Genomic DNA, 26455 nt, shown 5'->3' on the forward strand with positions numbered 1-26455 from the left:
AAAAAAAAAAAAAAAAAAAGAAGAAGAAGATAGCAAGAAGGGAAAAATGAAGGGGGGGAAATCGGAGGGGGAGATGAACCATGAGAGACTATGGACTCTGAGAAACAAACAGAGTTCTAGAGGGGAGGGGGGTCGGGGGATGGGTTAGCCTGGTGATGGGTATTAAAGAGGGCACGTACTGAATGGAGCACTGGGTGTTATACGCAAACAATGAATCATGGAACACTACATCAAACACTAATGATATATGGTGATTAACATAACATAGTAAAATTTAAAAAAAAAAAAAACCCAAAAAAGCAATAGAGAAGATCAATGAAACCAAGAGCTGGTTCTTTGAATAGATAAACAAAACTGATACATTTTTAGCCGATTCATTAAGAAAAAAAAAAAAGATTCAAACAAATAATATCAAAAATGAAACACAAAACAAACCACCACGAAAATACAAAGAACTCTAAGAAAATACTACACAAAATTATATGCCAACAAACTGGACAACCTAGAAGAAATGGGTAATTCCTGGGAACATACAATCTTCCAAAACTGAATCAGGAAGAAATAGAAAATAAAAAGACCAATTACTAATAACAAAATTGAATCAGTAATCGAAAAATTCCCAAGAAATAAAAGTACAGGACCAGATGGCTTCACAGGTGAATTCTACCAAACATTTAAATAAAGAAGACTTAATCCCTACTCTTTCAAATGATTCCAAAAAATAAAAGAGGAAAGAAAGCTTCCAAATTCATTCCATGAGCCAAAATTGCCCTGACACCAAAACCAAAGACCCTACCAAAAAAAGAAAACTACAGGTCAATATCCCTAATGAACATACAAGGCAAAAATCCTCAACAAAGTATTAGCAAACCAAATTCTACAATACATTAAAAGGATCATTTACCACAATCAAGTGGGATTTATTCTAGGAATGCCAGAATGGTTCAATATCCACAAATCAATCAATTATACATCACATTAACAAATGAAAGTTAAAAAACATATGGTTGGGCGCCTGGGTGGCTCAGTTGGTTAAGCGACTGCCTTCGGCTCAGGTCATGATCCTGGAGTCCCGGGATCGAGTCCCACATCGGGCTCCCTGCTCAGCGGGGGGTCTGCTGCTCCCTCTGACCCTCTTCCCTCTCGTGCTCTCTGTCTCTCATTCTCTCTCTCAAATAAATAAATAAAAATCTTTAAAAAAAAAAAAAAAAACATGGTTGCCTCAATCGATTCAGAAAAAGCTTTTGACAGAATTCGACATCTGTTCATGATAAATTCTCAACAAAGTGGATATAGAGGGAACATAATTCAACATAATAAAGGCCATATATGACAAATCCACAGCTAACATCATACTCAATAGTGAAAAAGTGAAAGCTTTTCCTCTCAGGAACAAGACAAGGATGTCCACTGTTGCCATTTTTATTCAACACAGTACTGGAAGTCCTAGCTACAGCAATCAGAAAAAAAAAAGGTATCCAAATTGATAAGAAATAAGACTGTCATTATTTGCAAATAACATGATACTATACACAGAACACCTTAAAAACTCCACCAAAAATCTATTAGAATGAATTCAGTAAAGTTACAGGATACAAAATTAATATACAGAAATCTGTTGCATGTACACTGATAATGAAGTAGCTGAAAGAGAAATTGAGAAAACAATCTCATTTACAATTGCACCAAAAAAAAAAAAAAAACAAAACCCAAAATACTTAGGAATAAATTTAACCAAGTGAAAGACCTGTACTCTGAAAACTATAAAATACCAATGAAAGAAATTAAAGATGACACAAATGAAAAGATCCACCATGTTCATGGATTAGAAGAACTAATATTGTTAAAATGTCAACACTACCCAAAGCAATCTACAGATTCAATCCAATTCTTATCAAAATAGCAACAGTATTTTTTTAAAGATTTATTTGAGAAAGAAAGAGAGGAGGGGCAGAGGGAGAGGAAGAATCCCAAGCAGACTTCCCATTGAGCAAGGAGCCTAACGCAGAGCTCAATCTCATGACCCTGAGATCATGACCTGAGCCAAAACCAACAGTCGGATGCTCAACTGACTGTGCCACCCAGTTGCTCCAATACCAACAGTATTTTTCACAGAACTAAATAAATAATCCTAAAATTTATGTGGAACCACAAAAGATCCTGAATAGCCAAAGCAATCTTGAAAAAGAACAAAGTCAGAGGTATCATAATTCCAGATTTCAAGACATACTACAAAGCTGTGATAATCAAAACAGTACGGGACTGGCACAAAAATGGACACATAGATCAACTGAACAGAGAGCACAGAAATAAACCCATGCTTATATGTTCATTTAATCTATAACAAAGGAGGCAAAAATATACAGTGGGGAAAAGAAAATCTTTTCAATAAGCCGGGCAGCTACATGCAAAAGAATTAAACTGACCACTTTCTTACACCATACACAAACTCAAAATAAAGATCCAAATGTGAGACCTTAAACCATAAAGCTCCTAAAAAAAAAACATAGGCAGTAATGTCTTAGACATCAGCCTTACCAACATTTTTCTAGGTATGTCTCCTCTGGCAGGGGAAATGAAAGTACAAATAAACTATTGGACTACACCAAACTAAAGAACTTCTGCACAACAAAGGAAACCCAAATGAAAAGACAACTTACTGAATGGGGGAATATATTTGCAAATGATATATCCAATAAGGGGTTCATATCCAACATACATAAAAAAAACTTCTACAACTCAATACCAAAAAAAAAAAAAAATCCAAATAAAAATGGGCAGAAAATCTGAATAGACATTTTTTGAAAGAAGCCATACAGATGGCCAATAGACACATAAAAGATGCTAAATATTGTTAATCATGAGGGAAATGCAGAATCAAAACCACAGTGAGAAATCACCTTATACCTATCAGAATGGCTAGTATCAAGATAAGAAATATACAAGTGTTGGCAAGGATATGGAGAAAAGGGAACCCTGTGCACCGTTGGTGGGAATGTAAATTGGTGCAACCACTGTGGAAAACAGTGTAAAGTTTCAAAAAAAAAAAAAAAATTAAAAACAAAAATAACATACAATCCAGTAAAATTCCACTACTGGGTATTTAACAAAAGAAAATGAAGACACTAATTCAAAAAGATACATGCACTCCTATATGTATTGCAGTATTATTTACAATAGCCACGTTATGGAAGCAACCTAAGTGTCTATCCACATAAAGTCCTAGTGTATATACAACGGAATATTGGCTATAAAAAGAAATGAAATCTTGTCATCTGAGACAACATGGATGAACCTAGAGGGTATTATGCTAAGTAAAATAAGTCAGGCAGAAAAAGACAAACACAACGATTTCACTCATATGTGAAATCTAAAATCAATACAAACAAAATGGAAACAATCATAAATACAGAGAACTGATAGCTGTCAGAAGGGAGGGCAGTGGTGGGGGGATAGGCAAAAAAGATGAAGAATATTAAGAGGTACAAACCTCCAGTTATAAAATAAGTACAGGAATGAAAAATACAGCATAGGGAATACAGTCAATCATACTGTAATAACATTGTATGGTGACAAAATGCAACTACACTTATCGTGGTGAGCACAGCATAATGTATGGAACGGTCAAATCACTATGTTGTACACCTAAAAGTAATATAATTGTATGTCAACTATACTTCAATTTTCAAAAAATCAAGTCTGCATCAAATTGTGATTCAACTCACCAGGTGGTAGTGGCTTCATATCAGCATCAAACACCAGTAAGTCTTGTTCTCCTTCCCTGAACTCAACACGGAGAATGTCACTAAGAGCTCCAACAAGTTCTGTCACATTTAAGAAGCCCAATTTTTTTGGTGAAAGTTCCTCTTTAAAGATTATCTGTCAAAAAAGAAAAAAAAAACAGAAATAACATAAAACATTAGATAAAAGGAATATAACATATATAGACGCCCTTAAACAATGTCCCTTAATTTGGACTTAGTCAATATGTGAGTTACCTTGAGACCTAGAATCCCTTCCAGGCCAGTTTCAAGTTCCTTTTAAAGCATACATAAATTGAAGTGAAAATTAGGAGGGCTTTTTACCTCTCATTTTTAACAATATTTGATTATAAAGCAAAAGTCTTAAAAAAGGGGGGGATGCACAAAATACAAAAGTCATTACTGGCTATTTATTTTCAGATAAAGAATTCACTACCACTTTCAACATGCAATAAAGTAATACTATTTTAAAACATTTCCTTAAAATTTTATGATTTCACCCTAGATGTTGAGATTAATAAGCAGGTGTCAGTGTATCTCCTACAGTATTGTTTGATTTTCTTGCCTTGCAAAAGAAGAAAAATTATACCAAATATAGAAAAAATATATATGGGATTTATATGAAATATGTTTGGTTTAAACTGCACAATGAATTGGAAGTTTGCCCTTGTTAGTGAGATCCCCCATTAAATGTTCAAATTCTTGGGCGCCTGGGTGGCTCAGTTGGTTAAGCGACTGCCTTCGGCTCAGGTCATGATCCCGAAGTCCCGGGATCGAGTCCCGCATCGGGCTCCCTGCTCGGCGGGGAGTCTGCTTCTCTCTCTAACCCTACCCCCTCTTGTGCTCTCTCTCTCACTCTCTCTCTAATAAATAAATTTAAAAAATCTTTAAAAAAAAAAATGTTCAAATTCTTAAACTTCTGTCTTCCTAAGCAAGGTAAAGCAGTTGAGCTAAACATAATTATTTTTCTGTTCCTCCAACTAAAATAGGAAATAAACACTTGCTCTGACTTAATCACCTTGGGGAAAACTGACAGGCACACAGAGGCAAACACTCTGAAAGAACTAACTCCTGACAGGACGGGACTGCTGTATACCTTCTTGTTCATGGACACTATGAGACCCAATTCAACTCTTTATGACTTCTCCCAAGACACTTGGAAAACGGGGGCCCAACATGAGCCAAGTCATGGTTTTAAAGGGTTGTTAATATCACATCTATAGCTAGTCATGAATATCCCAAGAGAGAAAAGTTTGGTAGAAGAAAGGGGAAGGATGATGGTGAATGAGACTTGTATCTCTACTTCTTTGCACATTACATATTATGGCTTCTTTTCTTTTTATGTTTGTTAGTCTCTTTAATGGTTCATCTTCTCTGTAAAGTGCCTAGTACTATGAATATGCAAGTCAGTCAAACACAAGACTAGGCTGGGAAGGATTTCATTAATTTTTTTAATACATGATAATTAGGAGTCTCAAAAAAGTATACAGCAAAACTAAGTCTCTGACCCACTCCCATCCTTCAGTGGCCCAGGAGATCATGTCCCTGGAGGGAACCAATCATTCCAAGTTTCTTGCATTAACCATCATCATCAGGTGCTTGAGCAACTTTCTAGAAACTGTCAAAATGTGAACACACATCATGCTTCAGCATAATAGACTATATCTGTTGTACATTTTTCAGTTAATACAGAGATAATCCCATATCAGTACATGACACAGTTGAGTTTTGCTTTGGGATTCTGAGAATCAGTATTAAGTTGGTTTTGTCCACTGACTGATATGTCAGATATATTTCTTCCTAATTCCTTTGTTATGTCTCCAGCTTTACAGACTCCCAACCATAAGCAAAGAAGTAATTGATGTATTTCTACTCCCACTCTCCTTCATTTCTCTCTTCCACCTCCAACTCAATTTTAACTTAGAATTTAAATTTATGCCCTCTAATATATGAATATATCCTATTACATGATTTCATTTCCTCACCGTGTGGATTTTGCAGATGACATACTCTAGTGCAAAAACTATTTTCTGCATTGGTAGCTGGATCAAAGGCTTGGTCAGACTCATGCTCTATGACTTTAAGTGATACTGTGTTTATAAAGAGGGCACATAATGCCTGGTTGTCTCTTTTTTGGTGGTGTCTGGAGCCATTCCTGGTCCATACCTAGATCTACTATTAAGGGTTTTAACATAGTGAAATTCTATCAACTCTTTTTTGTTACTTAGTTGGAACATTTTATAGATATGCTACCCTCATCTGCTATACCAGTTCATTTAGCAAAGCCAGGATAAGTGATTCGCTCTTTCTCTTTATCATTTTTTCAAGAAAATAAATTGGTTCTCTAACAACCTCTAAGATGACCAGTTAGTTTTTAATATCATAAGAACTCACAGAATTAAACATATTTGATGAACTTCAAACCACTGCACGTATTATCATCACTGATACCTGAAATAACTCTTCAAGTGGATTCCTAAGCCCTTCTGATGCGAACCTAGTCTTTAATAGCCTCCTTATTAGTCTGGAATGATAAGATGTTCCAGGTTCATCATATCATTCCAAGAATGATATGATATTCCTGGAATATATTATAATATGTTTATACAATTAAAATTATCCCATAATTGCTTCCACATATGCCATAATTATTAATATGCCCTATACCACATTACACAACAGTCTCAAAATTGATTAACAGTACTAACATTACCACTATCAATACAATAAAAGCAAATTTTTTTGCCTATGCTGACCCTTATCATTTTGTGGCATTGTTCTTTATCTACACTGTCAGACTATATAGCCATTACATACTATATTCTCTCCTTCTAACCCTCATTTGGTCTTAGTTTTACAAGTAGCACTGTCAGTTCTTTTGTCAATCTCTCTCAACAGTTCTAGTTTTCTGAAGTTCATTCTCCAGTAGACTCCTTGAGATGGACTCAAGGGAACAAGAGTTCTTAAATCCTTGCATGGTGATAACAGCTTCTCTGGCGCTCTATAGCTGAAGGTTAATTTTGCTAACTATAAAATCCTTAGCCTACATTTTTTCCCTTGAGTATATGAAATAGGTTACTCCCTTTTCTTCTAGCATAAAATACTGCTGTGAAAATATCCATAACCTAATTCTGTCTCCCTTATAAGTCACTTACTCTTTTTGTTTAGATGCCCAAAGGGTTTTTTTTTTTTAAGTCCAATAATTTGATGTGGGTCTTTCTGGTGAACATTCTCAGATATGTCATGTGTTCTTTCAATACACAGTTTCAAATCTTCCATTTCAGTAAAGTTCACTCAAACTATAGTTTTTAGTATTTGTTCTGTTCTACTCTTCAGTTTTACTATTTATATGTTGGCTCTTCTTTCCATGTTTTCAAAGTCTGTTACTTTCTCTTAAATCTTTACCTTTCTTTGTTCATTTTTCCCTCACATATTCTTATGAAAAATTTCAAATACCTCTCTGTCAAATAAATAAATAAATAAATAAATAAATAAATAAATAAAATCTTTAAAAGGGGGGGCACCTGGGTGGCTCAGTCGTTAAGCGTCTGCCTTCGGCTCAGGTCATGATCCCAGGGTCCTGCTCCAGCAGGAAGCCTGCTTCTCCCTCTCCCACTCCCCCTGCTTGTGTTCCCTCTCTCACTGTGTCTGTCAAATAAATGAAATCTTTAAAAAAAAATTTTCAAATACAACAAAAGGTTAAAGACTTGGACAATGAACATCTACCACCTCGTGATATAAATATTGGTATTCTGCTATATGCTTTATCATCTATCCATCCATCTACCTACCAATCCATCTTATCTTTTTTATACATTTTTAGAGTAACCTCCAAATATCAATACCCTTCACCCCAAAATGAGTTAGCATGCACATAATTAACTGAGTTCAATATGTTAGTTTTTTAAGGTAAAATTGACATACAGTGAAACATTTAAAACTTAAGCCTACCAATTAGCTTTGATAAAAGCAAAACTGTGTAAACTGGGATTTTAGTGGGCACATCATTGACTGTACTCTTTAGGAAGCTCATGATGTGACTCAGCCCCAGAAAATATGTCAGACCTGGAAATATTTCAAACTTTTAAGTATATACATATATAAATGGCACTTAAAAATCTTTAGAGTAGAAGAGATAAACCAAGAAATGGACCTATAGTTCATTTCTTTTTAGAGCTGAATACTCCATTGTTTGGATATACCATTATTTACCCATTCACCTACTGAAGGACATTCTAATCACTTCCAAGTTTTCACAATTATGAATAAAGGTGCTATAAACATCTGTGTGCAAAAAAAAAAAAAAAAAAAAGCAAAACTGTGTAACCCAAAGCCCTGTTCAATATACAGAACATTTCCATCAGTTCAGCAAGTTCTCCCCTTCCCAGAGACAAACAACTCTTCTCCACCACAGATTAACTTTGGCTATTCCAGCACTTCACATGGAAGACATCCTACAGCACTATTCTGTGTGAGGCCTCATTCAACACCGAGTGTTTCTCAGATTCATCCATGTTGGTTCATGTATTAGCTTATTTCTTCTTAATGGTGAATAAGTATTTCATTGTAAAAATATACCATAATTTCTTTATTCATTTTCCCATTGGTGAATAATGGGGGTTGTTTTCAGTTTTGGCAATTAAGTATAAAGCTATTATAAATACTATGTGCAAGTCTTTTGGGGAGGGGGAAACAGGCTTTGGTTTCTCTTGGAAAATAAGAGTATAATCCTGGGTCAAGGGGGTAAATATATAATTACTTTATAAGAAACAGAACATTTTCCAAAGTAGTTGTACCATTTTATACTTGCATCAAAAATGTATGAGAGTTTACATTTGTGCTTTGTGCTATTAATCACTCACATATCTGCATTTGCAAACTGTTCAGATCTTTTTGCAATTTTTTTTAATGGAGTTGTCTGGCTTTCTAATTTCCCTAATAATTACTTGAAAAATGGTGTTTAATTTCCAAATTATCTGAAAGGCTAATACTTAAATAATTTACTGTTTGATTTGTAATTTAATCCCTTCTTAATCAGAAAACATACTCTTAAGATCTCAATATTTTGAAATTGGTTAAGACTTATTTCTATAGCCAACTAAATGTTCTATCTTGGCAAATGTCCCATATATACTTGAACAGAAAGTGTATTCTGCAGTGTTGAGTCTAGTGTTCCATAAAATAGACCAAGATGGTAGAGAGAGTGGTTCAGATTTTCTATGTCCTTATGCATTTTTTAGCTATCCTATTAATCACTGGAAAAAGAAAATCTATTTATGGAATTCATTATTTTGTCAATTTTTGGATCATTTATTTTAAAATATTAGATAAATGCACATTTAAATGTTGTGTCTTCCTAAGAATTGATCCTTTGCCCTTCCTAAGAACTGATCCTTTACCAAATGGTCCTCTGATAATACATATTGCGTTGAACTGTTTTATCTGAATTTTTTAATTGTTTTTATGCTTATTTCATTTACTGTCTTATTCATCTTTTACTTTCAGTCTCTGTCTTTATATTTACAGTGTGTTTCTTGTTAATGTCAGCTAGTTGCATCTTGCCTCTACATCCGGTCTCATAATTTCATTAATTCTAATATTTCACCCACTTACATTTATGAAATTAATATAATTGGATTTACAGCTACCATTTTGCCATTTTTTTAAGTAGGCTCCACGTCCAGTGTGGAGCCCAACACGGGGCTTGAACTCACAACCCTGAGATCAAGACCTGAGCTGAAATCAAGAGTTAGATGCTTAACTGACTGAGCCACCCAGGCATCCCACTATTTTTCTATTTAATTTCTTCTGACAGCTGAACAAGACAAGCTGAACACTAAACCCTATCTTCCTTTGGGTTTACTGAGTATTTTTGTATAATTCCATTTTAATTTCTCTACTGGCTTACTAGCTGCAACTCTGCATTTTTATGGCTGTTTTATACATCCTTAACTTTTCAGTACTACTGTACTACCTAACATAAAATATAAAGAGCCTTACAACCTATAGCTCCACTCATTATGCTATGGTTTTCGTGTGTATTACATCCACATATCCACATGTTACAAACTCAATTACACAATGTTATAATTTTTGCTTTAAGCAGTCATATATTTAAGTGATGAAAGGAAAGTCTTTTATATATACCCATTTACCATTTCCTGTGCTCTTCAATTCTTCCTGCAGATTTGAGTGCAACCTAGCATCATTTTGTTCAGCCTAAAGAATGTTCTCTAGAATTTCTTATACTGCAGGGCTGCTTACTACTAATTTGCAATTTTTGATCATTTGGAAACTTTTTTTTTTTTTTTTTAGGATTTTATTTACTTATTTAACAGAGACACAGCGAGAGAGGGAACACAAGCAGGGGGAGTGGGAGAGCGAGAAGCAGCTTCCTGCTGAGCAAGGAGCCCAATGCGGGGCTCGATCCCAGGACCCTGGGATCATGACCTGAGCCGAAGGCAGACACTTAACGACTAAGCCACCCAGGCACCCATGTCTTTTACTTTCATTCTTGAAAGATATTATCACTAGATATAAAATATTGGCCTAACATTATTTTTTCTTTGAGCACTTTAAAGATATCCTTCCACTCTCTTTTAGTCATTATTGTTTCTAATGAGAAGTCAGCCATCATTCGTATCATTGTCCCTCTGTTTCTTTCACTGCTTTCAGGATTTTCTCTGAAAATCATTTTTCACTGAATGCTCTCAGAATTTTCTAATTATCTTTGGTTTTCTGCAGCTACTATGATGTGCCTGTGTAAAGTTTTCTTTATATTCACTGTGTGAGGTTATCTGGGCTTCTTAAATCTGTAAACTTCTTTCACAAAAATTTGGAATATGTTCAGCCATTTTTTCAAATATTTTCCTATTTCCTCTCCTTTCTTTCTCTCCTCACCAATTACATCTACATTAGACCATCTGGTATTGTCCTAACCAGTCTCTCAGACTCTGTTTTTTTTATCTTTCATTTATTTTCTCTGTTCTTCAGACTGAACCATCTCTATTGATCTGTCCTGAAGTTCACTGGTGCTTTCTTCTGCCGTTTCCAATTTGTTAAGATACTGCAGTGAATTTTTTTTTTTTACTTCTAGCAAATCTTGTTTTTTTATATTTTTTCTCCAGTAAGACCTGTTATCTGTTCATTCAATATGAACACATATTTCTTTATATCCTTTAACAGGACAATAAAAGTTCTTTTAAAACCCTTTTTCTGGGGTGCCTGGGAGGCTCAGTCAGTTAAGCGGCTGCCTTCGGCTCAGGTCATGATCCCAGGGTCCTGGAATCGAGCCCCACATCAGGCTCCCTGCTCAGCAGGAAGCCTTCTTCTCCCTCTCCCACTCCCCCCTCTTGTGTTCCCTCTCTTGCTGTGTCTCTCTGTCAAATAAATTTTTTTTAAAGATTTTATTTATTTATTTGAGAGAGAGAATGAGATAGAGAGAGAGAGCATGAGAGGGGGGAGGGTCAGAGGGAGAAGCAGACTCCCTGCCGAGCAGGGAGCCCGATGTGGGACTCGATCCCGGGACTCCAGGATCATGAACTGAGCCGAAGGCAGTTGCTTAACCAACTGAGCCACCCAGGCACCCCAAATAAATATTTTTTAAAAAAAACTCTTTTCTAACTTCAACATCTACATCACCAATATTTCCATTGCTTACTTTTTCTCTTCACCAAGGATCATATTTGTTTCTTAACAGATATCTAGTAAATTGGTTTGTATCCTGGACATGATGAATGATATATTAAGAAGACTCTGGAATTGTTCATATTCCTTTTAAGCCAATTGCTTTTTGCTTTGTTTTAGCAGGCAGTTGGGACGAACTTAATCTCTGTCTCTCCGTAATGATCAACAGCTGAAATATATTCAGTTCTTTTAGCCTTACTAGGCTACTTTGACCCTGCTGCAACCATGTGTAGTTCAACTGTCAACCAGAGATTTGGGAAGAATTTATGTGCAGAATTTGGTGCTCCGAGTTCTCTGTAGCTCTCTCCATCCTAAAATTTCTCCCCTTCTTTCAGCTGCTTACATACCTCTAAACACTATCCTTTGGTTCTTCAAGCCAGTATAAACTTCTGGTTTTTGTCCAAATCCAAAATTCCAAACATTGGATGGGGCCTGCCATCAGGCCAAAATCCAGGCAAATAAAAGTGTCATTCCCTCGTCCAGATGCTGAATCCTGTCCAGTTTCTGACTACTTTTAGATATTGATCTAGTATCTTCAGACAGTGATTTTTTTAAACTTTGTCCAGAATTTACAATACTTATCTTCAAGATTGTTCCAATACAGGCTACTCAGACATACCATCTTAATTTACTTGTGTGCCTGAGTTTCTCACTAGATTTCAAAATCTTACAGAGATTTTTTATGCCTAGATCCCCAGTGCCTCCTTCATTTCCCTTTAATTTTCAAAATGTTCCTCATATTTACCTGTTCTTTTCTGAGGGCATTATCTGTTGTATTTTTAGCTCTTGTCATCTTTGTAGTTTAGTCTTCATTTTGGAAATGATTTTTTTCTTTTGTTTCTAATTTTGCCCCATCTATTATAACTTTATTTCCAAATTCATATATTTCAGATTTATGTTGTTTATGAAAGAACAACTTTATCTTTTTGTATCACTTTCTTAACGTATCTTTTTGAAAAAGCAGGCTTCAGTTTTGATCTGTATTAGAGGCATGCATTTCTGACATGCTTTCACTATCTATAGATAAATTCTTCTTCTCTTTATTCTCTTTTTTTCTTAACACACTGAAGAAGTTTGGCCCTGATCCTCTTCTGTTGTATATCTTACATTAAATTCATTTTCCTAATCTGTAGAACATTCTGGACGGCTTTTCTGCTTCAGACCTCCTCCTTCTACTATTTTCATATATTGTTAAAAAATACAGTGCCATAATACAGCCACAGAAGTTCCTCAAAATGTTAAAAATAGAAATACCATATGATCCAATAATTTCACTATTGGGAATTTACCCAAAGAAAATGAAAATACTAATTTATTTAATTTATGCACCCCTATGTTTACTACAATATTATTTACAACACCCAAGATAATGGAAGCAACCTAAGAGTCCATTAAATGAATGGATAAGGAAGATGTGCTACACACACACACACACACAAGTATTACACAGCCATAAAAAGGATGGGACCTTGCCATTTGCAACAACATGGATGAACCTAGAGGGTACTATGCAAGGGAAACAAGTCAGACTGAGAAAGACAAATAACATATGACTTCACTCATATGTGGAATATTAAAAAAAATGAATAAACAAACAAAAAGCAGAATCAGACCTGTAAATACAGAGAACAAACTGATGGTTGCCAGAAGGCAGGGGATGGGGAGGATGGGCAATTGGTGAAAGGGAGTGGGAGATACAGGCTTCAGTTATGGAAGGAATAAGTCACAGGAATAAAGGCACAGCATAAGGAATATAGTCAGTGATATTGTCATAGCACTGTATAGTAACAGATGGTAGCTACACTTGTGGTGAGAATAGCATCATATTTAAACGTTGAGCTGCCATGAAGTATACCTGAAACTAATGTAATATGGTCAACTACACTCAAATTTAAACATTTATATATACATAAGTAGCTTGTTTTTGAAATATTCTGGCTCTCTTCTCTTAATCCTACTTACATCTGGACCCTTCTTTTTCTATGGTCCCTATCCTGCTCAATTTTTCTCTCTTGTCTGGTCCTATCTGGAAGGGACCTCTGGCCTGTCCATTTCAAGAATTCACAGAGGCTATAATGCTCCAGCCTGATTCAAGCCTTACCATGAGACACTCTCTGCTATTAGACTGATATTATCCAGTTTCAGCTGCTGTTTTCAGAATGGCTTGCTCTACTGTCTAGTGAATTATCTGATGGTTACTTTGTAACTTTTTTGTCCCCAGATCCATCAGAAATTGGCTCCCCTGCTTCCCTGTTTTCTCCTGACACAGACACTGGCAACATGAAGACCATGTGGCTGCTGGCAATTACTCCCCATACAATTGTTCTTAGAAAATATATTACCCAATTTTGTTGTAGATATTGTCAGCGGATTTTTAGTTTTGCTATCTAGTCTCTCTGTCTTTATGTGGAGCCTCAGGAAAAACCAAAACCTATGCTGCCAATGCACTATCTTCCCTTCAATTAGCAATTGAACAAGCCATTTTGAACAAATGACAGACTACTGAGCAGGTAGTTCAAGAGGGCAAATCACACAGGTATAGCTTTTACATCACACTGGATAAATAAAGGGTTAAGCAAGTGTTTCTACAAGTTAGAACAAAAGTTAAAATAAATCTATACTTCCTATATACTTCTAATTACGAAGCTGAATTTCTGCTTGTTTACTAAGAAAAGCAAAGAGCTTTGCTGTAACATTAAAAGGTTTATTTTAACTTCTCCAGGATTGCTGACTTGTAACCTTAACACCTTGAACTTTTATTACAAGCTACATTTGACTGTGGTATGAAATTATTCACTCTGAGTTGTGAATCTGGCATAGGAGACTGATTTTACCCATAAATTTTATGGTAATTAAGTCATTCTATTACAGACTTTATTCTGGAATTTCATTATTAGGTAAGTTAATTTGCTGGTTCATCAAAAAAAATCAAGACCCCTTGTTTTAAATCTATTTGAAATAAACTGTGTGGCACTAAAAGATTCGTATTTTTAAAACAATGGGAACTTAAGTTGTCTCCATCACTATCCAAGGGATGATGCCTATCTTTTCAATCTTTCTTCTCTTTCTTCTAAGAATTAATATTTACTGAATAATTACTATGTGGCAGGCACTGTTCTAAATATTTCATTTTTAAGTCATTAAAACTTTGCAAAACTCTCTTACATAATATTATCCTGACTTTACATGTCATTTATAAACCAGCACATAGAGGTTAAGGTATTAACCATTATGCTGTAGTAGCTCACAAAATCTGTGTTTATATCTGCAAATATATGACAGTTTTCATGGCACAGAAGTTAAGATTTAGGATTCTTTTTTTTTTTTTTTTTTTTTTTTTTTTTTTCCATATTAAGATAAGATTTAGGATTCTGAAGCCAGGCTGCCTGGGGTTCAAATCCTGACTCCACCCATTACTATCTGACCCTTAGGCAAGTTACTTCTCTTTGCCTCAGTCTATCATGAAAATCAAATGAATTACAATATGAAAGGCATTCAGAATAGAGCCTAGTACAGAGCTAACATGTATACAGATCTTACCATTTTTTTAAATTGGATATAAGGCAGTGTCTAAATTACCATTCTGCAACGTGATTTTTTCACTAAACAGATGATGATTCCATGTTGCAGAATAAACCTAGTTCATTTTATCTACTATTCCATCACATAAATGTCAATCTCTATTTATCCAATCTCCTATTGACAGTCGTTTAATCTGCTTCCAGTTTTTCATTCTGCTGCCAGGTGCATGTGTCTTATGCAGATCTCCATGGGCACACACGTAAGAGTTTCTCTAAAGTATGTATGTAGAAGTGGAAATGCTGGATCACTGGGGGTGCTTGTCTTCAACTTTACTTGCTACTGTCAAAATTCCAAAGGGGTTTTGTCCCACGAACAGAGGATGACATATTCTGTTTTTCCACATCCCCACTGACACTTGGCATTGTCAGACTTTAAAAATAAATTAACTTTTGGGGCGCCTGGGTGACTCAGTCGTTAAGCGTCTGCCTTAGGCTCAGGTCATGATCTCAAGGTCCTGGGATCGAGCCCCGCATCAGGCTCCCCACCCAGCAGGAAGCCTGCTTCTCCCTCTCCCACTCCCCCTGCTTGTGTCCCCTCTCTCGCTGTGTCTCTCTCTGTCAAATAAGTAAAATCTTAAAAATAAATTAATTAATGAACTTTTATTCTAATAATACTATTAAATGGTAAAGATATCCTATATATAATGAAGTACTTATAAAGGATCATATTCTTAACCCTTTTAGTAAAGAAAATGATAGCAAAATGCAAAACAAAATATTGAAATTCTAGAGCATAGGTGGGAGATCCAAGGAATAGACACAAAATTTCTATCCACCACAAGAATCATAAGGCATAAAAAAACCATGGTTGATGAAAAAGAAAATACTCACCTCAAATTCTCTGAGCAGTTTAGACATAAGCAAACCCTCTGGAAACTTGGATACAACCTAACAAAATAAAATACAATATAAATAGACACTATTAGGATGCTGGCTAACAAAATATCAAAATAAAACCATATAAACTTAAATAGTAAAAAAAGGTAAAAAAAAAAATAACATTACTGAATGAATGAATTAAAAGTCACAATATTTTTTAGATCAGTTTCCAGTTTTAAAAAGGGATATAACAACAACAAAAAAAAGGCTTCCAACATTTCCAGAGCCGAGAAATCATTCTTGCACAATACTACAATGCCGCAGGTCTCTAGAAATTCCTACGATTCTTTAGCTCATATATTTAGCTTTAGCTCACATAAAGTAAAAATCCTACAGCATAATTTCAAGCATTTTATTTTAAAGATTTTATTTTTAAGTAATCTCAACACCCAGTGTGGGGCTCAAACTCACAATCCCGAGATCAAGAGTCACATACTCTACCAACCAAGCCAGCCAGGCATCCCTCAAGCATTTTAAATGGTAGAAAAGAAATAAAATGGATACTATAGAAAACTTTGAAAAATAGAATTGAGCAAAGAAAAAATTATCATAGTCATTGTTGCCCATATGTACATAAAAATACCTATAATGTAAAAATAAGGTCATCATTTCCAAAACAAGTTATTATCATACCACAAACAATTTTCCATGTCAGTAAATATGGATCAACATGTATACTGGCTATAGAGTTATCAAATTATTCCATATAAATTTATTTACTTGATCCTCTATATATGGCTGTGTCCTGTGTTTTATTGTCACAAATATTATAATTATTTTCATATTTGCATCTTGCACACTTGTCCAATTATCTTTTAGGAAAAATTCCTAAAAGCAGACTTACTCTATCCCAATAAAGTGTAAAAAGTTTTGTGTTGTCCCAGATTTTTCCAAATATTACATGTTTCATTAAAAAGGCTAAATCAAGCTTCAGAAAAATATAAAAATGATTCCAAAATCCTGTGACCAGAGATAATTGTTGCTGCTTTTCATAAATCATCCTTTCAGAAACCTCTTATGTAGACACACACATTATACATAATTTTACATGAAAGGACAATACTAAACTTGTTATTCTATAACACCTGTTTTTAAAGTCAAACAATAGATCAAGGAGATACTTCCATGAAAATTAATTGATATACACGTAAACTTTCTTATGAGCCTCATGATAGTGTCTAGTTTGAGTAGTTAATTTAACCAATCCTTTACCAATGAATGTTTAATTTTCCTTTAATTTTTTGTTACCATAAGAAATCATATTGAACATTCTTAAATAAATAATTGTTGGATACATAGTCAATGTCCAAACAAAAAAACAGGGTTTGAATGTACCATGGTTTTTGCATTTCTCCCAGTAAAACCACGACATCCGAAATGGAATAATTTAAAGCAGTAAGAGTCGTAACGGCACTCTGATCATTCAAGTAAGAATAGCTCCCACCAAAATTTTAAGTGTACATACCCTTCAGCCCGATACATTAACAGCCAAAGAGCTTTCACAAATTAACAAGGAAAAAAACAAATTAGGCCAAAGACATGAACAGGTAATTCACATAAGAAATATAAATGGCTATCAGTTTATCTTCTGGATCACTAATTCATTCTTCTGCCTCACTTACCCTGGTTGTTAGAGTATCCAGTTTAGACTGCATCTCACTCATAGCATTTTTAAGTTCAGCCTGATTGGCTCTCATTTCTGCCCTTAGAGATTCTATATCGCCACTAATGGCCTAACTAAGCCTAGCTATTGACTTCATAACTGCTACCCTGAAGTCTATCTCTGACATCCTGCTTATATCCATATCCATTAGGTCTGCAGGAGAAACCATTGTCTCTGGTTCTTTTCTTTGTTAGGAGTTCCTCCTCCTAGTCATTCTGTTGAGGGGTGGTTGAGGAAATGTACAGAGTCCTAAATATTAACCACAATCCAGGCAAGATGCAGCCTGGGAAAATCCGGAGCAGTCAGAAGCCACCACCGAAAAAGCAAAGCCAAAATGAAACCCAAGAATAAAAGTTATGAAATTAAGAAATTTTTAAAAACATTAAAAATTAAAAAATTTTTAAAAGGGAGGGATAAGGGGAAGAGGGGCTATAATCTCTCAATGTGGGCAAGGTAGGGTGTTTCAGTACTTCCTGGGTGTATTTTGTTCTCTTTGTTAGAGGACACTACTTCACAAAGTTACAGGGAAAATAAAACTGATACATATATAAAGGTAGCATTGAATAGGGAAAAAAGGGCTACAATGAAATTTTATTAAAAAATATTTATATATATAATTAATTATAAATTTATATATATTATATATTTATATTTATATATATATAAACCCCTATATATATATATATATGTATATAGACCCCAGAAAACGAATTAAGGATCTCAGAAGGGAGGGGATAACTGGGTGATGGGTATTAAGGAGGGCACATGTAGTGATGAGTACTGGGTGTTATACACAAACAATGTATCATTGAACACTACATCAAAAACTAATGATGTATTATACAGTGGCTAACTGAACATAAAAATAATTATAAAAATATATAAATGGCTACTAAGCATATGAAAGATGCTCAGATGTAAAAGTCAAGAGGTATAAATTACAACATTATTGGAAAATAACATTTCACCATGAGTGGGAGTGCAAATCTGTTCAAACCTTTTAGAGGGCAATTTAGTATTAATGACCAAAACTAAATTACTCAATGCCTTTGACAAGTCCACTTCTAGATACATGTTCAAGGACATTAACCGTAACATTTTCTTAATAGCCAAGGCTAGAAACAACCCCAATTTAATCAATCGCAGATCTCATAAATGAAAGTGCACTGGCAGAATGAAATGCCATGTAATGTTTAGAATAATAACTGACATACATATATATGAAACTGATACTGAAAAGATCTTGAACTGTTTGCTAACAATGATTTACAGGGGTAAGGGGAAGAAAAAAAGGAGGACAGCATTTATGGAAGAATTCCATTTTCTAAATAATTTTGAGAACATTAAAAATTATTAGGAGTGGGGCGCGTGGGTGGCTCAGTCGTTAAGCGTCTGCCTTTGGCTCAGGTCATGATCCCAGGGTCCTGGGATCGAGCCCCGCATCGGGCTCCCTGCTCGGCGGGAAGCCTGCTTCTCCCGCTCCCACTCCCCCTGCTTGTGTTCCCTCTCTCGCTGTATCTCTCTCTGTCAAATAAATAAAATCTTTAAAAAAAAAAAAAATTATTAGGAGTAATTTTTTTTCCTGATCTTAAAAGAATAGCCACTCCATTTGCAATATATTTGAAAAGATCAGGTATAATTATAAAATAAACACTCATAAGCAAAGTAAATTTAACGACAAATGAGATCTAAATGTATAATTAATTTTCATATTCATTTCCCAGAAACAGAAAATACTTACAAATCTTATCTTATGCTTTAGTTCTGGATTGATAGTCCCTCCAGGTCCAATTTGTGCAATAACTGATTTGAATGTGTTCTCCAACTATGGGAAAAAAAAAAAAGTTCAAGTTATAATCCAAAAAGAAAAAGATCAAAGGTAAATCTGAACAATATGTAAAAGGAAACCTCTACCACAGGAAATGTCTTTCAATCAAATGAGTAAATTCTTAAGAGGCACTATAACATTTCATACCATATAAAATATATTTAGAGTAGATGGAATCTATAAAACAACACTGCAATTTTCCAGGATAATTAACATTCTCTGAAACAATTAGATTCTAGAGTATTCCATTTTTCAAACTCCTACTCAATCTCCTACTCTTACCCAGACAGGGTTTTTGTTACTAATTTTCTTCTGTTTATAAAAATTAGATGTTTATTAAACACATGCTTAGTGAATGCCAAATGCAAGGAAGGGACTGAATGGTGGAAGGTCCTAGGAGGCAGGAGGGAATGTGAGCCAGGGTAGGAAGGAAAAGCTCTTCTGTTGTAACAGAAAAGAAGGGAGAAAGAACCAGGTGGGATACGGAATGTGGGGTCAGAAGGTAGAGTGACTAATGGCTTCAGTATCCTGAGTTCAGCAGCAAGGCCCACTCCTAAGACTTAGAGGGAAAGGGGAGACAGTTCAGGCAGTTGAGAAAGCAGAAAAATAAGGTGAGAAAATGATGGAGGATTATCCAAAAGCAACAGGCAGGGAGTAAAGACAGGAGAGGCATAAGCTAAGACAACAGGGGTCTAAGGATTTTAGCTGAGACAAGCCAAAGGCATAGAGATCCCAATAAGGTAGAAGATGATGTACAGGACTATTTGGAAAAATAAGCCAGAAGCTCAGGCAGTTATGGTCAGAGAAGCATGACGAACATGCAGACAGCCCCACCAGGCGAACAGCCACGTCAGGGGAGGCCTAAGTGAATCAAAGACCATGGATTCGCATTTCTCCCAGTAAAAGCACAACATCTGAAGTGGGATGATTTAAAGCATTAAGAGTCGTAATGTATGTTTAAAAATAGTAAGCAGGAAAAATAGATGCTAGGAAAGACACATTACCTAAAATCCTATCACATAGACAGAATCACTATGAATATTTTTTCCTTCTAAACTTTGTATTTTTTCATCTTTGTTCTTGTTTTCACTTGGCCTGTCATTACTTACAAACTGTATAACCTCTTAAGTCTCAGTTTCTTCACCTGGAAAATGAAGACGATTTCAGTATCTTGTAAGGTTATAGGAAAAGGGGCTGGGGGGAGGGAGATTAGATTCCTAGGATTATATCGCTAGCTTTCACAAAAAGCCTCAGCCCTGGGGCTTATGTTCTTTATACTTCTTCTGCATCTGCCATCAGAGAACTTGCCAAAGCTCTCCCAGTGAACAGTTAAGAGAATCAAAAGAGAACTGATTCTTCACATCCCGACATGCTCCCCTCATTAGAAGAGTCAGTACAACTTCTTGTATTATCACTGTTTCAGGGGACCAAAAAAGAAGGTCACGGCAGTGTCATCCCTCTCAAGCCACTTAAAACTAAGTAGGGAATGAGATAAAAGCATAAACTGCTATAACCTACGGCTGACTTTGGGCATCACCAAAGAGGGACAGAAGCACAGAAGGACCTATTGTCACATTAGGTTATAAATATAGGGAAAGCTTCCTTTTTGAAGGGCCTTGAAGGGTGGGGGGACACTGCAAAGAAGGGTGGTAGAGACGGCAATGAAGCCATAAGGAACATCATAAGCACAGGAAAAGGGGAAAAAAATAAGTTGCCTGAAGGCACTAAGGAAGTAGTGGAAGACAACACCGAAGAAGAGAGAAGGAAGTACTACAGAATACCTTAGGTGCCAAACTAATGAGTTTTACTTGGTTATGTAGACAAAACCTTGAGATTTTCAGCAAGGGAGAGACACTATCAGAATTTTAATCTGTCAGCAGAAAATGATATTAGAGGTGGACAACCAACAGGGAGCCCAGTGCAACTCTCTGGATGGGAGTCTTAGACTAGGGAGTAAGACTAGAAAGAGGGGACATTATAAAGGTGGAATGCGGAATGCATAGAAATTAGGAAAGAATCCAGTGCAGGTGCTGATTCGAAAGGGATGAATAATAAGAGACCCAGGGAAACAGCCTCAAAGACAGCAAGTTTTAGGAGGAAATCTAAAGGACCTTGGAACACAGAGGTAGGTTTTTGCTGGTTTTTAACAAATTCCAAAAGTTTGGGGAACTGGGAGGTAAATGACAGGATGAGAATTACAAATGTGATTTTTCTCTCTGGAGTGTGGCTTGTGACAGGGTCAGCAAACGAAAGCCAGGGGCCAAATCTGGCCCACCATCTGTCTTTGTACTGCCCATAAGCTTGGAATAGTCTCAACATTTTTAAATAGTTGGGGGGGGAAAACATAAAATGAATATTTCGTGACACATGAAAATTATATGATATTCAAATTTCAGTATTCATAAAAAAATTTTACTGGAACATGCCACACTCACTCATTTATAATCTACGTGATTGTGTTTCACCCTACAAGGGCAGAATTGTGTGTTTACAACAGAGACCATTTGGACCTCAAGCCTCAAATATTTACTGTGTGGCCCTTTAAAGAAAATAGTCGCCAGGCCTGGGCTTAAGATGTCAAAATGATAGGCTCTTAGCTAGGGACAGAATGCTTCTCGAGAAGGAAAAAAAAAATTTTTTTTGCCTCAAGCTAGAGCACTAAATTAAGCTGACTTTAAGCTGAATGGGGTAGGGAAGATTTCTTAAAGTCCAGCTAATCTTGGGGGTATCTATAACTGGAGGGTAGAAGTTATAATGAGGGGAAGGGCAGTAAGAGAGGAAGGTAATCAGTGACTGACACCAGGAAATAAGAGGGGACCCTGACTTCAATAATGCTTGTCTCAGATGCCTACCTAGCAAACACAAAGAATGGATAATAAATCAAGTGAACAAAAATATTATAGGGGCATAAGCAGAGATGGAAAGTGACGGGGAAAAAATACCATATTCAGATAGGAGCCTCTAGGATCAGAGAAGAGGCAGAGAAGAGCTTTGAATCAAAAGATGATACTCCTCAAAAAAATGGACAAAACATGAATAGGCAATTAATAGTAAATTAAGCAATAGAAGCATGACGCTTAACCTCTAATAAACAGACATTAGTCAAATATAGTAACTTGCCTATCAAATTGGAAAATTATTTTCACAATAATGCCCATTTATTCAACAAAAATGTCCTGAACACATAATATATGCTTCATAGTGGATATACAGGGGTAAATAAACTCAATATGGTCACTGCCTTCCTGGAACCTGGTAGTCTAGTGCGGGGAGACAGACATGAAATAATCATAAATATATAACTGCAATTATGATAAATATCATGAAAAGACTCACAGAGTGTCATGAAGAAATAATATGCCCAAAGGCATTAGGAAAGAAATGGGAGATCTAACAGACTGGGTTGGTGGGGAGGGAGAGGTCATCTACACTGTGTATTAGCAAAGGTAGAGGAAAGACGCACACTCCATACACACCTTATCTGAGTGCTAACTGAAACAACTTTTATGGAGGACAACCTAACTACATAAAAATACACATTCTTTTTGATGCAGTGATTGTCGCTCCAGAAATTTATCCTGTGAAGTAATGGAGATATATGCAAATTTGAGCAAGATTTTCATCACAAAGTTATTTGTAATAACAAACATTAGAAAGAGCCTTAATGCCTAACCAAGGTTACAAGTTAAATAAATTATGATGCATCCTACTGCCATTAAAAATTATGTTGCATCACAATACTTAATAATGTGGGATGTTCACAACTTACAGTTATGACTAAAAAAAAGCAGGTCACAAACCTGGGCCAGAATGATTCCAACTTTATTTAAAAGTAAAAAAAAAAAAAAAAGTCACTTAGCATAATACTCTCTAGTTCCATCCATGTTGTTGCAAATGGCAAGATTTCATTTTTTTATGGTTAATATTACATCGCGTGTGTGTGTGTGTGTGTCTACCACATCTTCTTTACCCATTTATCAGTTGATGGATACTTGGGCTGTTTCCTCATAATTTGTCTACTGTAGAAAATGCTGCTATAAACACTGGGGTACAAGTACACCTTTCAAAATAAGTCAGTCAGAAAGACAAATATATGATTTTACTCATATGTGGAATTTAAGAAACAAAATAAATGAGCAAAGGGGGAAAAAAGAGAGAGAGGGAGACAGAGAGAGAGAGGGGGGCAAACCAAGAAAGGGACTCTTCACTGTAGAGAACTGATGGCTCCCACAGGGGGCTATGGGTTGAAATAGGCGATGGGGTGAAGGTGTGCACTTGTGATGCGCGCCGGGCGATGTATGAAGTGCTGAATCACTATACTACGCACCCAAAACCAATGTAATACTGTATGTTAACTAACTGGAATTTAAATAAAAACTTTAAAAGAAAAAGTCAACTTTTCTGAGTGAGAAAAGCATAAGTGATTTTTTCATCTGTGCTTTCCTGTATTTCAAATCTTCTACAATCAAGCTCTATTACTTTGTAATAAAAAGTTTTAAAAAAAACAGACACCTGCGTGATATTTGGAAACATGAGGGTGGGAGCATTTTGGAAAGAAAATGCATGAAGCTAAAAGCAGAAATGAACAGAAGTGACATCCTTAGAAGAATATACTACAGCCCCGTGGCCATATGGTGAAACATAAATACATTTCTGATAAAGATCACAAAACTGGCACAGACACATATAGAAGCAAAGTTTTCAACTGCTGAAATATTTACTAGGTACCTCATCTGACAAGAAGCCGGGCAGTATGGAATGTGACTTGCCGTACTGAAAATTTCATCCAAACTCACAAGAAAACATATAGGGAACAGCTACTTTTAGTTGGCCAGGGAACACAACTTCCAAAAATTGCATTAATGAACCCAACAAACAACTCCTGCTGACAGTAACTGTTTAATATACCCAGTTGTTTGTCCAGGATACTCTTAAAAGACAGTTGGGCCAGGTCAATCAAGGAAAATAAAAAAGCATCTTTTCTTATATGCAATACCAAGCACACCACATAATGCACATAAAAACTACCAACTCTTTGGTTGCAAATTAAAAGTTAGGTGCAAACTAACACCCATCCCTGATTTTTAATTCATTTAAGATCAGATCTTCTTTTATAATTCCAGGTTTACCTACTTTAAACCTCACGCTGAATGTTACAATGAAGTTTTCTGATGTGTAAGATGGGAGTAGAGTAGGATGGGGTACTCTTAGATACAGTATGAAGGCTAGAGAACCCAGAAATGCCAGATCCCTATTCCTTGACCAAACATTCTTACAGGCAATGACCTATTAATGGAAGCAAAGTAACACCATGGTTAGCTGTGATCTGGGACTACACACAGACAGAGCAACTGAGGCTTCATTCCCTAGAAAATATGGCTAATCCATACTCATCCACTCACATTTTCATTCTCCATGTAAACATCCTCTCAGTCAATATAAAGGGAATTTAATAGAATTTGGTATAAAGATTATTCACATCTTGCAAAACAGAGTTTAAACTGTTCTAGCCATTTGCTTTGTGAAACAAAGCATGGCAATGAGCAAAGGGCAGCAGACCAAAGATCATGCCTGGCTGTTACTCTCAGAGGTGAAAGATGAAAAAATACTAATACTCACTTGACAAAGGAGAAATTTATTTTTATTCTTTTTAATAACATGATTTTCTTATGACAAAATAGCATATGTTCACTGTGGAAAAACAAAATAGAGTATCAAAAAGTCTGTAAATGTATAATTTAAATTTGTTATAGATCTGTTCTTTTTCTACACTAATACATACACTTGTAGAGTTCTGAGTAGGACCACAGAGCAAACTGTTACATCTGTAATTCTGAAGAAATGTCAAGTTGTACATTTATAAATAGGATTATGTAGGATCTGATAATTATGTGGAGTCTGTCCTGCTAGCAAATTAAAATACATAGTTTAGGAATTAGAGACCACTCTTTGGAACAAGTTTCAAACAGCTCCCATGGCAAAAACTTCAACTTGCAGTGAAATGTGGTTACTAGATTGCATATATGAGGAATTCTTGGAGCTGCATGAAACTCAAAGGAAAACAGTTACAGAAAAAAGTGTCTGTGCATCCCTCTCATCCCCTCCTTGGAGCCATGCCAGGATCAAAGGTCCTGTGCATTTGTTATCGCCTGGTTCTGACAGTTACAGGCAGAGTCTTCCCACCAAATTCTATGGAGTTTAAAGTCGTTGCAAAAAAAATTGTACTATTATTATTTTTTCTGGAATTTTTAGTTAGTACAATAAATTTGGAAGATAGAAGAACTTCAAACATTGGAAAAAAACAAAGCAAACTTATCTCTCATTACTGAGCTTTACACAGTTAATTTATTTGGACTCAATCATTTTGAGGTTTGCTTTGTTAGGGTGGGTACTATACTAACTGAATTTTGTTTCCTAAAATTCATATGTTGAAGCCCTAACACCCAATGTGATGTTTTTTGTGATGGGGTCTGAGGGTGAGTACGGTATACACACACATACATACAAACACACACACACACACACACACACAGAGGAATATTATTCAGCCATAAAAAAGGAAAGAAATCCTGCCATTTGTGACAACATGGATGGACCTTGAGGGCATTATGCTAAGGGAAATAAGTCAGAGAAAGACAACCACTGTAGGATCTCACTTATACACAGAATCTAAAAAACAAAACAACAAAAACTTGAGCTCACAGATACAAGAACAGATGGGTGGTATCCAGAGGCAGGAGTCTGGGAGTGGGTAAAATAGGTGGAGAGAGTAAAAAAGTACCAAATTCCAGTTATAAAAAGTCCTGGGGGGCACCTGGGTGGCTCAGTCATTAAGCGTCTGCCTTTGGCTCAGGTCATGATCCCAGGGTCCTGGGACGGAGCCCCGTGTCTGGCTCCCTGCTCAGCAGGGAGCCTGCTTCTCCCTCTCCCTCTGCCACTCCCCCTGCTTATGTGTGCTTGCTCTCTGTCAAATAAATATTTTTTAAATCTTTTTAAAAAAGTCCTGGAGATGTAATGTACAGCATGGCAAATATATTTAATACTATATATATTAATG

General features: G+C 35.8%; 1 protein-coding gene across 4 annotated transcripts in view; it reads right to left on the bottom strand.

Moving 5' to 3' along the window:
- The window catches only part of TDRD5 (tudor domain containing 5), a 101128-nt gene that overhangs the window by 59852 nt on the left and 14821 nt on the right, over positions 1–26455 (bottom strand). For all 4 annotated transcript variants that reach the window (XM_021682601.1, XM_021682598.1, XM_021682600.1 and 1 more), the window contains exons 4-6: positions 19312–19395; positions 15860–15916; positions 3726–3879 (exon numbers count right to left, since the gene is read on the bottom strand). In XM_021682601.1, the coding sequence (XP_021538276.1) occupies positions 3726–3879; positions 15860–15916; positions 19312–19395 (295 nt within the window). The remainder of the gene's footprint in view (positions 1–3725; positions 3880–15859; positions 15917–19311; positions 19396–26455) is intronic.

Source organism: Neomonachus schauinslandi, chromosome 6 (assembly GCF_002201575.2).
Source record: "Neomonachus schauinslandi chromosome 6, ASM220157v2, whole genome shotgun sequence".
NCBI classification, from domain to species: Eukaryota; Metazoa; Chordata; class Mammalia; order Carnivora; family Phocidae; genus Neomonachus; species Neomonachus schauinslandi.